Source organism: Apteryx mantelli, chromosome 1 (genome assembly GCF_036417845.1).
Source record: "Apteryx mantelli isolate bAptMan1 chromosome 1, bAptMan1.hap1, whole genome shotgun sequence".
Classification (NCBI taxonomy): domain Eukaryota; kingdom Metazoa; phylum Chordata; class Aves; order Apterygiformes; family Apterygidae; genus Apteryx; species Apteryx mantelli.
The window spans coordinates 15813681-15829509 of NC_089978.1; the positions used below are offsets into that span (position 1 = coordinate 15813681).

The following is a 15829-nucleotide window of genomic DNA, read 5'->3' on the forward strand; positions in this document are numbered from 1 at the left end:
TCTGCACAGCAAGTCACTGGGGCTAAACCCTCCCCCTACCCCCAAAAAAACCCCAAAACAAAATATGGGGCAGCTTTGTGTTTTCCATCATGTGTCATTTTCTTCAGCTTCTATGTACACTAATTTAATTTATAAAATGATTTTGAAAGTGTTATTGTTTATAGTATGCTGTAAAACATAGCCGGTAATGGTCCCTTAATACACAAATAACGAATAGATAATGTACAAAAATCTAGTGGTTTTGAAAAAAAAAGAATAATTTATCTTTAAAAACATTTTTTTTCCTATTGTGGGTAACTGTGGGAATTGTGGACTACATGTAAAACGTTGCCTTCAACACACATGTTGTTGAACCCTATGCAAAATAATCTGACCAGCAAAATATCAGTCAGCCACTATATTTTCATGTCTCAATTTGTATTCTGCTTGTGGTCACTACAGCAGTGACAGCCACTTAGACAGTCTTCACATTTCCTGGACTTTTAGCAACAGTATTATAAAGGAAGGTTGTTTTTTTAACACTTGAATGTTTGTGCTCTAATCAGCAAAAGTGACAGAATATTTACTACATACGGACAAGTAAGTGGTGACCCAGTTTCAGTTCCAGCCCTGTTTGCACTTTGTACTAAGGAGTAATGAAAGGCAAAGTAACTTGTCCAATTTCACATTGTCATCTCTGAAAGGCAGCGTTAACTGTTATGTCACATGAGTTTTATGCAAGGTTTGCTGTACTCATTTGCATCTTCCAAAGCACATATTATTCCCGACTTCAGTACAGATTTGTCAGCTGTCTGCCTGACCTTACTAAGTATGTTCCAGCTACACTTTGATAAAGTAAAAGTAGCCTGTAAACTTTGTCAGACTGGTAGAAAAATATAGTGTGTGGCTAATACCTATGGTTTAGAATCCATAACCTGAAGGTTATAAAATCTATTTCAGTCTTTGTCAATATTTTCTTTGTCCCGCACTTCTGGTAGAAAAAGTAAAGGATTACTGGCCAGAAAAACAGATATTTCTGAAGCTGATTTTCTTTGTTCATTTCCAGAAAACCAAGGCTAATACTTAAGTATAGATAACAAAACTGAAGTCTTTGTCACTGTAATTCCCTCAAGAGACAATAATTTGAATAACCTAATCAAAAGATCAATTTGCAATAGAAATTTGTAAAAAATAGAAAATCTTGATTACCATTTTCAGAGAGGATTACTGGACTTGTTTAAACCCTATTCTATCTTTTCAAAGAGAGATATTTTATAATGAGTTTTTGCTGTGCCTTAAATTTACTTCATCTGTTTTTACATTGGAACAAAAAATTATGTCTACATGGCACTGGAATGCTTTTAACATAGTGGAGTATATCCTGAAGCAGTTTAGAAAGAATATATGAATATCTCTACCCAAGGCTGGAAAAACAAGACAAAAAAAAGAGTAAGTAGTGTTTCACCAGCCTGAATACCAATTTACTAGACTTCAGTTTTTGAATGAATGAATTTTCCCAAACATGAAAATAACAATGGGATAGTCTTAAATATAAGTCAGTTTAGCCTACAAAGCTATTCATATGCAGATTTAAACTCCTCTAAAATCCTGAAGACTGTAAACATTTCTTACAGTGTAAGAACCTAGTCCAATTGCTTTCCAAATCCTGATGGTATGGATCAGGCTGTAGATCTCTCATGAGGGCCTCAAGAGAGACACGCGCTTTGTAAAGTCTGTGTCATAGTTTGTTACAACATTATTAGTTTCCTATTACCTAAAAGCAGAAGCTTAGCTAATGATTAATTTTTAGTAAGGAAATATGACTAGATCGTTGATGATATCCCTCAAGGTCAAGGTACAATATCAATCTTTGTCCCATCTCTATGCAGGAGTATGAGGGAGAAGCGAGTACCTGAGAAAACAGAAGGCAGCAAGCTGCTTTAGATAAGACCCCAAAACCAAAGAGTACTGAACAGTGTTTTCTTTCCTGTTTCCAGTCAGCAATTGTTTTGGCAGGGGCGAGGAACCGAGACTGACTGACCTTTCTCAGGAACTTATCATTCTGAAGGGCAGTCACACCAACACACTGAGACGATAAAAAAAAACAGCAGCCAAACAATTTTTTGTATCCTGCTCATGGATGGCAAGTGTCTTGGTTTCTGAATGTTGTACACACATGTTGTTTGCTCTCAGTGTTACCTCTTTCCCAGCGCAATGAACCGAATAGATGTGGCCTCAGCCAAAACCATGAGGGACAGGGCTGCTCTGTAACATCACGTGCACTAGGCACGGCTAAGGGAAGGGTACACTCCTTTTACATCCTGGAGTAAATCAGCACGGTGGCTAGGCCTTCAGAACTTCAATTTAAAAACTCTCATAGGCTGCCCTAGCTGCTTTTTTACATTAGAAATGTCATGCTGCTATATTCCAGGGCTTGCATATGGGATTTCAGTCAGGGCTTTGGACAAAAGGACAGAAATTATTTATACATTAACTGTAACTTGAATATCTATGAACCTCACTAATAATTCCGCTTAGAAGAATCTTGGAAGTAAGTGTATCGCTACAGTCCCATGGCCATCTAAATGTTTCCAGCCTCTTCTCCTGCCCCAAGTGCTTGGTTCTGCCATTGCTGTTGTGCTGGTGCTAACATTTGCATGACTGGACAGTGCAACAGTTCAAGGAGCTGATCCTTCCCAAAATGAACCCAGGAAAAGAGAGGGACTCATTTTTGGCCAGATCACAATCACAGAAATGCTAGTGTCACTGCAAAGGAAGAGGCAGGATCATGCAACCATCTGTGGGGAGTAGAGCAGGACCATGGCAGATCTGGTATATTTTGCCATGTCAGCCCATCTGGAAGCAGTACTTCCTAACTGAATCAAAGACTGTGCAAAACATGCAATGTCTGGTGTTGTTACTGCATGTCCAACTCCTGGAATCATGTAATTAAATGATAATCCCCATTTCCTTTTTTTTTAATAAATAAAAATGTTTCTAGCCTTGATAGCTGAAAATGAAATAAAGCCCCCAAAGTTCAAGACCCAGTAAGAAAACAAGTTTTCCAAGAATGATAATAAAAACAGGTTTTCTGAAGTCTGAATCATGGTTTCTTTTTTTAAGGATTAGCCACAGTGCTTTCAGTTCACCTTCTCTTTTTTTTCTCCCCTAGCACTTTCTGTGCTCTGATAATTCTTCATGTTCATTTTCAGTTATGTCAGTACTGTTGAAGCTGGTAAATACTCAGTCAGAGAGTCCTGGAAGATTTGTGTGTTTTCATCCGAGAAACACTTAGACTCATCCTACTTAATTTAGGCACTTAGCTGATATATGCCTAATTCAGAGTTTTAATTCTCTGTGGTCAACAGAAGATATAGTGAGTTTAGAGAGGAGAACCTGCAATTAGATCAGATGAATTTATGCCAAAGTGCTATTATGCACACACTAGAAACCAATCAGGAAAGAAAGAGTAATACTGTTTAAGAAACCTTTAATCCTAAAATTTCAGGAAAGTGGTCTATAACTATTACAGGTACAAAAATTTGAGATGGAAACATTTTTTTAACGTGATGGTTTGCTTTGAAGAATTCTTTACTCCAAGATCAAAACAAAGCAAAAAGCTGCATGTAAATGTTCCTATATCTCCTCTAGTCAGTTGTTTAAGCATCACCATTGCTTTCTCTTTAGAAAAAAGAATTGGGTTTCTGGGAGCCAGATATCAAAACTTGCTGTTCTTTGGCTAAATGAAAGACAATAGAAAGAACAGCAAAACTTTAAAACTTCAAAATGAATAAAGTATTAAAGGACCAAATGCTTTTTTCTTTTCCTTTTTCTTTCATCTTTAAACTGTGGAATTCTCTTTTGTGGCATATGCTTCATGCTATATCAATATTCAAATGTATAATTAACAAAAAACTACTGTAAGTAGGGTAAATCTCTTCTAAGCAGTGAAAATTAAGGCTACGGAAAATAAGATTTTTAAAAAAGCACATATGAGTCTAAATAATCAAACTCCCTATGTTAAGAACCATATCCAGCACTTCTAAAACATCAGCAACATCATCATCTGTTCAAACTGAAGTAAGCTCCCCTACCAATGACCTTAGTCAATAATCATTTAACTTCTTTTTTTTTATAACCCCATTTTCCACTAGTTCATTTTGCTATCAACAGATGGATGTGTGCATGAAGAGCCTGAGAAAAGCATATTTTGAGATCAAAGTCCAAACTCACCTGGCAAAAATTTAAGGGCAATTTTAAAAGCAGGGACCAAACATTTAAGGCTTTGAAGTTCCAGGGAAGCTGGAATAGAATCATTGCCAAACTGCATTTCATGCCTTTGCTGTTTAATACAGTATATTCAATCCCCTAGGAAAGCCCCTTTGCCACAGGGGAATGCCTATGTTGTTTGGTGCAGCAGAAGTGGTAAGGAACATGCCATGGTTATTTTTGCAGACTTAACATACGCAAAATATAATTAGTCTCCACATTGATTGATGCCATATAAATAGTGCTTTTCCAAACAAATGAAAAATTGATGCATTATGCTCCTAGCTTTTCTTTCATGCTCATCAGGTTTTACTATCTATGTACTCCTAACACCAACACTTTAAGTACATTGTAGGAAATCATGTTTTCACTACTTATTTATATTTACAAAAAAAAAGCTTTAGTGCAAAAGCTGGGGCTGTTGAGCCTGTTGAGCTCCCCACAGTTTTGCTTCTGACTTTTCCAGAACCAGGTTTTCACGACTTCAGTTGCATTTCCAACCCTGCCACTGGCACCCTGTGTAACCTTACGCAAGTCACTCTTCCTTTCTGACCATTTCTTTGTCAGATCTTCACCACTTTGGGCTAATTAGACGGCAGAGTCTCCAGGACATGTACTCTTTCTCACTAGCCATTCATACAGTGCTTAATACTATGTGGCTCTCATCAGTGTAGTTTCAAGTCTGTACGATTGTATTACAGGTAAAATGAAAGAATCTGACTGCCCAGCAGACAATAAGTATTGGAGGTTCAGTCCTACTGTGTGAATAAGTGGTTGCTGATTCTTTTTCCCTTCCAAGAAAGATGTAAATATCTGTTACTAAAGAGAACACCAGTGTTAGTCAGGCATACAGCTAGCAAAATACTTCAGTGAATCATACCTATCTCCACAACTGGTGGCTGCAGCTAGAGTTGCTATGTGAGCTGATAATTAACTTAAAAAAGCAACATCATTTGACATGAGATAATGCAAATACACAAAAAAAGATATATTTACATTAATTTTACAATTAAAGGGGTAGACTTGCAGCATTAATTTTTAATTTTTAAATATTTTTAGCATAAATTTATATGCTTTCCACCAAAATTAACAAAGACGTTTTACTCAAGTGAAGATGTGACCTCAAATTTATGCTGTTGCAGCCAGGTCTTTTTAGATTATTTTGTTTAAAAATGGCAACTGGGGTGCAATTATAAAAGGTCAGCACTGTACTCACTGGTCTTATTTTCCTATGAACCACTTGGGTTTTTTGGTTCACCATTTTCTGGGATACATTCTCAGGAGTGCTGTATTGCCCACGACCTTTCTCCCAGAGGAAAAGTTATCCATATATAACATGAATAACTTATTATGAAATAACCAGCTTCATGGAAAAGGTCAAAAATGTGGGATAAATGCAAGTACATCTCAGCGTGAATAGTGGTAAGCTAAATGCAGGTCTTTGAATGACACATTAGTGACAACTTCTGTTAAGGGAAAATTGGGCCCAATGAGAATTACCTCACTTGTGTAGGTCACCTAGATACATTAGCAAGAGGCTGTACCTTTTTTTCAATCACATCCTGCAAACACCTGGTCCCTGAGGGACCAGAAGAAAAGAAGTTAGCTCAGTGCTGTAACCTCTTTGAGATTATGATAAACTCAGTGTAGATACCACATACAAGGAATTGTGGCCTAAGAACCACCAAAGGTCACTTAGGCTTTTATGTGTGAAAATAAAGGGCTGAAGCATACTGTCAAAATTACATTTGACAGAAACTTATTTAAATCCAAGTAAATAAAACTGAATCCACTTCCTTCTTTTTCTTCAGATAAGATTAGTTCAGCCTATTTCCAGATTTCTTTAGGTGTTCTGTCATTTTCTATTCATTACACTGATAAGAAATCTTGTGGCTCTGACTTACACAGGGCCGGGAAGGGAATACTGCTCACACCATTTCTTAAATGATTCAGTCAGAGCTTTTCAGGATGAAGGGCATATGTTTCTGACAACCTGCAGGAGGCTGAGCTCTCCTTGAATTCTCTGAAATGCTTTTGACTTTCTGTCAGCAATCATTCCCTGTTCTTCTGTCTTGTTAGTCACAACTTTTCATGCAAGTACACAAGTATTTCAACACGCTTTAGGTAATTCAGTGATATTCTGAATCTTGCCTTTTTGGAGGTGTGAGTATTGCTTGACTCTGAGGTTAGGTTACAGCTCCCACGTGCTTAAAAGGGCCTGATTGATAATCAGACAACAGGCAGGACTGGCAAAAAAAAACCAACCACACGATAAAAAGGAAAGCATAAGTTTCCCAGATGCCTAGATTAATCCTCCATGCGCTCACTTGTTGGCAGGTTGGTTACTGGAAGGACACGGAGCAGGAAGAAGCAGCAGAAAAAGTCAAAACTGAGGGAAATGAATCATCCATCCTCCTGACAGGATTAGAAGGAAACACATTATATCACCTAACCGTGAGGGCATACAACGCTGCAGGGTATGGACCACCGAGCACTGCTGTGCATGCAGCAACCAAGAAGTCCCGTAAGTGATCTCAGCACCTTTGCTCAAAGGGAGAAGTTAGGGAGCAACGCCTGACCTCTTGGGTTTCCCTTTAATGCAAGTGTAAAATAATCAGGAATCATGTATAGTTTTGACTTGAATTCATATGACTTTGCATTCATTACAGGGGTTAGATTCCTAGAAAACAAAACTGAGCATTTTTGACAGAGAAAGGAGATGATAAAAGAGTTCAAGTTCATAACCTCTGTAGAATATCTATTAAACGGCAGTTCTGGTGCAAAAAAATATCTTAACAAACTCCAGCTAGACATGGGAGCCTGCTAACATAACCAGCTGTAAATGTAATAAAAGATTGAAATACTTTTGTTTTCATTTAAAAGCAGCTATCTAAAAGTAAATTTGTGTACATGTTGCTTTTTTTTGTCTTTAGCTCCCAGCCAAGCACCAAGCAATATTATGTGGATACAAGATGGCTCTCACGTATCTCTTGGATGGGAGCCAGTCAGACCTTTAGCTAATGAATCTGATGTAATGGGATATAAGGTCAGTGTTTCCCCTTCCTTGCTCACCTTCCTCCCTTCCAAACAGTTATACCTCTTCCTTGTTTGCTTTTTTCCTTTTCTTGTTTTTCTGTGTAACTAAAGTACGCTATGCAGATTTTCTGCAATCAGTTTTCACCAGGAAAAGCAATAAATAAAAGTGAAAAGAGCAAAATGTCCCAGTATTTTCTCTGCTGTGATTTTCAACTGCTGATCATAAACTGAGTGAGCTCTGAGGGGATCACTTCATCATCTCTGGCCTGGAAGCGGCTATTAATAAGACCAGACTGCAGTGAAATTCCTACTAACACTTCAATTTAACTGTGTTTGCAGTAGGATTTAGAGAAATGCAGAAGAACGTGGCATCTTAAATGCCATTAAAATTAATATTTTTATGGAGCAGAAAAACAAATACTTAGGTTTGTTTTGTGATTATGGTGGTGATATTCAGTGCCTGTAACATCTGGCATTTAAAGTTTTGAAGTTTTAAAGAGTAAAATCCAGCTTAACTCCTAAATAACAAGTCATAAAAAGAAAGAGAATTTACTGCAATCTTTTAAAACAAAATAGAATGATTTTGGTTTTCTTAATGAGTATTGATCTTTTTTTATGTTAAAGCATGTATATAATTATTTCTATAGACTACAATCTGTTACCCCCTCTGATATAACAGGAAGTATCATCAAGAAAGTGTAGAAGTTGATAAAATAAAAAAAGTAGAAGTTGATTCAAGTAAACCAGAAACTGCTTTAACCCTTATCAAAATAGTTGAGATTCAGAAAAAGTTCAGTTGACTACTTTAAATTTTTACAACGCTCTGACCTTTGCAGTCTGGGAACAAAGACTCTTCTGCAGAAGTACCAAAAAGATAGCAATGTACATTATTCCATTCCTCCTACTTGGAATAAGCAATTCCTGAATTTCACAGAAGGTGCAGGGATAGATCTGAACTACTCTCAATTGACTTCGTTGGCTAAGATAAAGCCAGTAAAGGTTTTATTTAGGGCATTTTCTTTACTTTTGAAGCTGGATTCTTGAACCAAAAGTTTGAATATCCATATGAATTTGGGGACATGAATTTGAAACCCAAAAGACATTTCTGAAGAAAATTTGTCACTTGGAAAGTTTTTTATGTAACACCTACACCTGAGGGCAAATCCTGCATCTTTGCTCTGGATCCTGTTCAAAGTCCTTTCACATCCATTAATGGTTAATATACTCTGCTACTAATATATTGAAACCATTTTTTGCAGGGTAGGAGGAAGTAAAAACACATAACTTAAAGTTGAAATGTCACATCCAGAAATCTTTAATGAAATCCTGAAACAGTTACTATTTCAATGGCTGTGTTACCTACACAAAAGGTGGTATAATACTTGAATGACCACTATAATTTTTAATTTCCTTTACTGACCATAGGTGTTATTTAGGCAAGAAGGCCAGAGCAACAGTCAAGTTATAGAAACACAGAAAACTTCTGCAGTGGTACTCCTTCCTGATGTTGGTGTCTATATTATTGAGGTGTGTGCAGTCAGTGAAGGAGGGGATGGGACTGCTAGTCCCCAGATCAGAGTTCCCTCTTTTTCAGGTAAGGTTACCCGTATATTTGGAAGAGTGGTAATTATAGCAATGCTAATAAAAAATTAACACCATTACACTCTACTTGAAAAAAAAATGTTCTCACAGCTCTCACAATTCAATAAAATCATTGATCAGAATCTTTAGTTCTATAAACGTTTTGTAAATGAAAATATATATGATCTTGCTATAAGGATAATGGCTATGTATTTGCTAAATGACAGCGCTCTCAAGGGCTAGTCTCACAGAGAACCTTAAATCTGGTGTCACAGGCAAGCAAACCTATGTGTTCCTCAGTCACCGCTGATCTGCTGACAGTGTGCAAAGCCTTTAGCCATGGCATGTTCTGGGAAGAAAAATCCTCCATATTTCATGTTGGTAATGAGACAAGCAAACAATGACAAAAATAAAGGAGGATACAGAAGAGAGCCTTGGTCTCGTAACCAGAATGAGGAGTCATAGCTGAGAATGGTTAGACCTGCAGAGAATGACTGATGCCACCTGTGGTTGAATTGGTGAGGAGGAATCTTTCTTTCCTCTTTAAGTAGTCCAATCAACACTGAAAAATCCCATGCTAATAGATAATACATTCTCAGAAACTATTTGCTTGTGTCAAAAGTCTTATATCTATGCAAGTTCACATAGAATTTAGCCAAGGCCAACTATAAGCTTCACTATGTAGCTATGGTTTTAAAGTCCTTGAACAAACTGCCAAATGTAAGTGGGTAATTGCTTCTTAGTAAAGGCTAGAGATCTATTTTTCCTCTCCCAGACCACTGGGAAGCATCTGTAACCATTCTTTTACTTTGTCAACAACAATAAAATAAGTCTGGAATACATATTAAGGCACTAGAAAAGTTTGAGCCTACTGTGGAGAAGCCTATCCATTACACACCAATGTAAAGGACACTTAACTATCAGCCCCCTCACTTGTTAGGTCAAATACTGGTTTATGTGCCAGGAAAACACAGAAGAACAAAGTACAGTCTATCCTTTAATGTAAGTGACGTCAACTCTACCGGTACAGTCAAGTATTAAAACAATATCCTGTAGTTGCCAAAAAACAGTTATTGAAATTAAACAAAAGCAAGACAGAGATGCTGGTAGCGATCGCTGTTGTGCAGTTTACCACAGTAAACACAGTAAGCACGTCTTATCGGCAATACAAGACACCAGAAGTACAAGGGTTCTACCCATAGCTAACTATATTGTCTTTCTACAAAGTCAGGTTCAGGATGTCATTAGTCATTTTCCATATCCATATGTTCGTTACTCTTGATCCAGAGGATGGAAAACTAATTTAGATCATAATATTTGTGGTAAATAAAACACCCCTTGAATATGATTACCCTGACCCTAGCTTGACATTTTACAGGATTTTGAGCCCCAAAATATATGGTCATGGAAAATTTAGGTATCTAGTGCCATCTGAGATGCTCAGGAGTATCTGAGACATCCATGTGGGGCTGATAAGCAAGACAGGATTTACAAGAGACCTGTGCCTGTCTAGGGTATCATCTGGAACCCTAAAGGGATACTCCAGCATATCTCAGATACCATTAGATGTCCATGCCTGGACAACAGAATTTAGCTGTAAGTGTCTACATGTGAACTAGGTGCCTCAGATACCATTATAGATAGCTGAAATGTAATCTATACAGACAGTGGAGCCTAGACAGCAATTCAGCTGACCATCCAGGGGACAGAATTCGAATATTTAGACACAGGCACCAAGGGGCATCTGAGATGTCCTAAGATATTCCAAATGTTTGTGCAGAACTGACAGATACAATGTAGAGCTTACAGGAGACCCACATCATTCTGGACCACCAGCAGGAGATATAGCGTCTGACACAGTTAAAATAACATTGGATGTCTGCATTTAGGTAGCTGAATCCTGTTATATATGCTGGCTTTAGAATAAGATGAGTATCTCTATAGGTTCCATTGATTTACTAGAGTAGATATTCCTTGATTACAGCAGGACTTTGGACACTCTGTTCATACATAGAAAACCACACATAAAAACCTTAATTTAGGGACTCAATTCAGTTGCCTAAATATAGACACCCAGTGCCATGAGTGTCCTGTGATATCCCACCTGTCTCCAGTTACTGTTCTCAGACATGCTGTAGGTCCTGTGCCACACCTGGAAGCCACCTGTGGGTAGCTCAGATACCAAGAGCATCACAGGTGGAATTAGATGGGTATGTTAATGACAATAGGATCATGCCCACTTGTTTTCATCTCAGCTTGTAATGTGTTATTACAGTATTAATGTATTATCATGAAGTAACTCATGCTGGCTAGCTTCTATTTCTTCAGTTAACTACAGTCTGTCGAGTGAATTTAAAGTATCAGTATTACGCAGACAAGAAAGAGCTGGAGGAATTAATGGGAAGAACAACCAAAAAATACTTTAGCTATCCTTTCTTACATGCCAGTAGTCAGCTCCTGTTGTCTTTTCCCTAAACGCAGGGAGTCATCCTAGTTCTAACTTTCTGCTACCCACCATCACTTACTTTAAAATTCCATTAAACATTGCTTTTTAGTCTTTAAGGAGTACTACCCAAAAGGCCTGAGTTTCTGTCTGGACCTAAAATTTCAACTCTAATCTATTCATAAACTACAATTCTACTATATTGTTAGAAGACAGAAGATGCCAATCCCTAGTCCACTTAAATATTTATTTCCTGTATAATTTGAGCCCAAACTCTAAGCCACAAAATCTTTCATACCCTCTTACCTGATATATTTTTGACTAGCCTATGCACAACAGGGCAGTATCATTTAGGACAACTGTGACTGTGGTATCACAACACAAGCTGTTCAAAGAAGACAAAGAAATCCAGTCCTAACCATCCTTCTTCCCCTCAGGTGATGTGTTGTCACTCCCAGCCCATAGAACATTTCTCCTTAGCTGCAATAGCATGTTTTTTTTTAAGGGACTGTGCTGTGACCTAGCAAAGTCACTGGCTTACAGGGAAAAAGATCATTTTCTCCTCTGAACAAACATCATGATCAAGGGCTAGTTTTCATGCCTTGTTCCACGAAGAACATTCACGATGGTGACTCAAGATGCTTTCTGAAGCCTAACTCTTTTTGACATTTAAGGCATAAAACTCACATATCCTGCTGGAATTTCCTATTTATCTGTAGACTGACAGATCTGTAGACTGATATTTATCTGTAGCCTGATAGAGCATTTGAGTTTTTGTAGCTATCACCATAAAATCCAGAACTTCCTCAAGCCTGCATAGGGAACCTAATTTGGCATAACAGGTCTCAAAAGATAATGCTGTGCCTAAAAATTAGGCTTTTGCTAAGCATTATAGAACACAAGTTGTTGTTCACTGAATGTACTAAGAATCATTTGTTCTTTAATTTCTTTGCTTTTCATTTCAGGAGGAAAAGTAACGAGCGCTCAATCCACTTTACATGCATTCTCTACTTCCTCGTCCTCTGTAACATTGCTTTTGGCACTGATGGTTCCTTCAACCTCATGGTGAAGACTGCAGACTTCGTTATTGTTCTTGTTTGTTTGCTTTAGCTTGATGACACCCAGGGACGGAGTTTCATGTCTGTGGAAAAACTGGCAACCGAAGCTAATGCTCAAAGAACTATAGAAATACCTGCGGAGCACTTCAAGGAGTGCTGGAGACATGGTCAATAATTCATCAGGTTTTTTTCTCTTCAGTTTTTTTTTAAAATCCTCTGGGGAGGGGACACTTACTGGCCCAAAAATATGCAGATTGTATGTAATAAACTTTTGTAAGCAAATGTGATTTCTGTCAAATGTACTTTACTTTTTTAGTATGTTTAATTTGGTGACCTCAGTCATGTATCATTAGATGTTTAAACAGTGGTGTCTAGTACTGTACATCTGTTTGGTTTGGAAAAAAATCTTTTTTTAAAAAAGAGAAAAAAAGTTTGATATAGCTTTGTCTATTGCTTTAGTTGCATTTCCTAAGGTTGACTGTTCCCACTAACAAGACAGTAAGATAGAAAAGGTATATAGTCCACTCCAAAAGTACAGAGAATTTGTTCTGAAAAAGCATGAATACATATTAAACTAGCAAAAAATTGTCAATACAATATTAGGCAGCACACTCAGAGACTGAGAAAATGGAGCAGAAAAAAAGCCATTTGTTTTATTGCAAGGTAGCTTGAAAATGATTAAACACAAACTTAAAAGGAAACAATTGCTATTGTTTTTCATCAAATACCATGTGATTTAATGTCAAAGGAATCAAATATTTGTTCTTAATAGTAAATACAAAGTCTATTCCTAATGCATATGACAATGAAATATCCACTGGGCATTTAAGCATAATATATGCAAGCTGCTAAGTGGACAAATGAAACAATGCAAGCAGATAAACCTACTTTTTCCAACCACTTCTCAGTCATAAACATTTTTTTCCCTCTGGGTTCATTTTTTAGTAAAATTATGTACTTTCCATATTTGGTAAATAAGCTAAAGTATATATGAAACCATATTATGAAGAGAACATTAACTTTTTCTGGAATGTAGCCATTCACACATACAGACTCCAATAGGATATATTTTGGAGAATGGTGTCTCCAAAAAAATGCTTAGATAAGTACTACTGAACATCACTCCAGTTATTTAGCTAACTGATTCTATTTCTAGAGCTCACTAGGTAGAGATTATTCTTGTAGGGACTGTGTGCTATCTGTTTTAATCCCCAATCTTCTTTGCTGTACCAAAAAATTTTCCACTCAATAGACAATTTGGACAATTTTTCTACTTTTAAATCAGAATGATCCCCAGTGTAAATGGTGTGCGTGTTTGTACAATATGGTGTGTGTGGTGTTAGGACGGAAGGTATTTTACTACCATCCCTCTAGGGATTGTGCCTAGGGTGAACATTCCCTTGTCTGGGAAAAATCAAGTGTATGATGCTCAAAACAGTTTAACAGGTAAGTCCTAATAGCATAGTTCTTCTAGCTGTCCGTCCCTCTAACAGATTTGATGCAGATCTGTTTCAGTTGATGGGTTCTGTGACAAAAATGTTATTATTTTGTTAGCTTCACAGTATGCTCCAACTGTGCCCTTTCTTAGCACCTTTAAATAGTAGCCAAGAAAGTACGATGCAGATGATGTGCTTGGTAGATAAAGCTGACTGATGACTAAATTATTTTTGTCTTTTGAATATTTTGCCAGTATAATTTTTCAGAAATGATTCAGCTCATATCCTTGTTACCCACTAATAATATTAAATCAAATCCAAAAAAGAGGTTTTAAATATAATAAGTCATCATGTTGCTAGGAAAGCAAAGGCAAGATGGCTAGCTGAGCATGAACTGTTGTGTAGTTACAGACAGAAGACGACCTTCTGTATCTCTGCTTCTGGAATAGCAGTTTGATCAGAGAAAGGAAGGTGGAATGTACCTTGCTGGTAGAGTAAACTCAAACAAAAATAGCTACATGATGTGGTGTGCAAAACAGCAGCATTTCCATTGTGCAGAGAACTTGCGTTAACAGAACATCATTTTTCAGAAGATTAAAATCAAAAAGAATAAAGTGATGAACCAAAAAGCAAAATGGCTATTTTATAAATCAGTTAAGCATAATTCCCTCTATTTTTTATACAGTTGCTTGCCAATGCAGTTCATTCAGAGTATTCAGAAAGGTTACAGTCACTGCTGGTGGCACTCTGGTTAAACAACTTTGTGAATACAAAAAATGGCTATGCTTTGTAAGGCGAATAAAACTCTGATAAAGAGATAGAGCTGCATCCTGTTGTATCTCAACCTGTAGTATCAAGATATAGATAAAAATACTGAACATACCATCAGGTAATGTAGTTGTATTGCAGGGACAAAAAGGGGTATGTTTTATATTCAACATGAACAGAATATGTATTTTGCATCTTAAATATATTAATAAACATGTTTTAAATGTTTAAGTACCTATGTATTACAAATTTGTTACTTTGTAGAAGATGTTTCCTCATCATGACATTTTACATTTTATTTTTTAGCTGCAATGGAGAGCTCTTCCTTTTTTTTCATGTAAAAGATTGTAACAGTGCAGTCTAGCGTCACTGAGGAGACTGTATTTTTGTACATGCCACAAGACATGTTTGGGGAAAAATAGTTAGAGAGGAACTTTGTTTGCCGACCAAAAGAAAGATACTGTCATGGCCCATAACAAAATGTTAGATATATTGTATACAATCTGTATATATGCTATATATAATGGTATATACTACATGGAAGACACAGTAATATAATAGTTCCTGTGTACTGTTCTTGTAACATTAGATCTTTTTAATAAATAATTCTCTTTTTATTGACTTTTACCTTATCTCCTGTCAGCTTCTGAATTATATTCATAGAGGACAGGGTGACACGAACATCTTGGATTCCAATAGCAACAATCTTCTAATTACACAACCTTCAGGAAGAAAATGATGAATCTGCAATAGTGAATCTGGACAATGGAGCCATTAAAATCACATAATGTTTGGCATCTTTCTAATTTCAAACATATGTTGGTTTCTCTGGTCTGATATGACTTTTATAATTAAATAACTGAAAGGCTCAAGAAGGCTTGAACTATTAATGTGACAGCTTTACCTAATAAACATTGCAGAAAAAGTCTGCAATATAAATTACCTTCTGAGATAAAGCTTTCTGCATTTTTAAAAATCATGAAAAAAGGTGCTCTATAAGAAAATCGTCAAGGGTAATCCATTATATACTGAAGTATTAATTGGTTTCTGGAACCACTCTGACATGCATAATGTTCGTTCAGGTGTCACTGAGACCCCATGGCCATGCAGGCACAAAAGCACAGCATGACTCTTTCATGTTCTATTGAAAAGCTTAGTTGCTTTGTCTTATATCTGAAATATTTCGTGCGAGAAATCACAAGAAAAAAGCTTTCAGAAATACACATATCCTTTTTATGGAAAAAAAATGTAATAATGGA

The 15829-nt window shown here is 36.8% G+C and overlaps 1 protein-coding gene across 1 annotated transcript in view; it reads left to right on the plus strand.

Moving 5' to 3' along the window:
- The window catches only part of CNTN5 (contactin 5), a 672212-nt gene extending 659382 nt beyond the window's left edge, over positions 1–12830 (plus strand). Inside the window, exons 22-25 of the mRNA XM_067289747.1 lie at positions 6586–6772; positions 7182–7294; positions 8710–8878; positions 12274–12830. Coding sequence (XP_067145848.1) covers positions 6586–6772; positions 7182–7294; positions 8710–8878; positions 12274–12377 — 573 coding nt within the window. The 3' untranslated portion in view covers positions 12378–12830. The remainder of the gene's footprint in view (positions 1–6585; positions 6773–7181; positions 7295–8709; positions 8879–12273) is intronic.
- The last annotated feature ends 2999 nt before the right edge of the window (positions 12831–15829 follow it).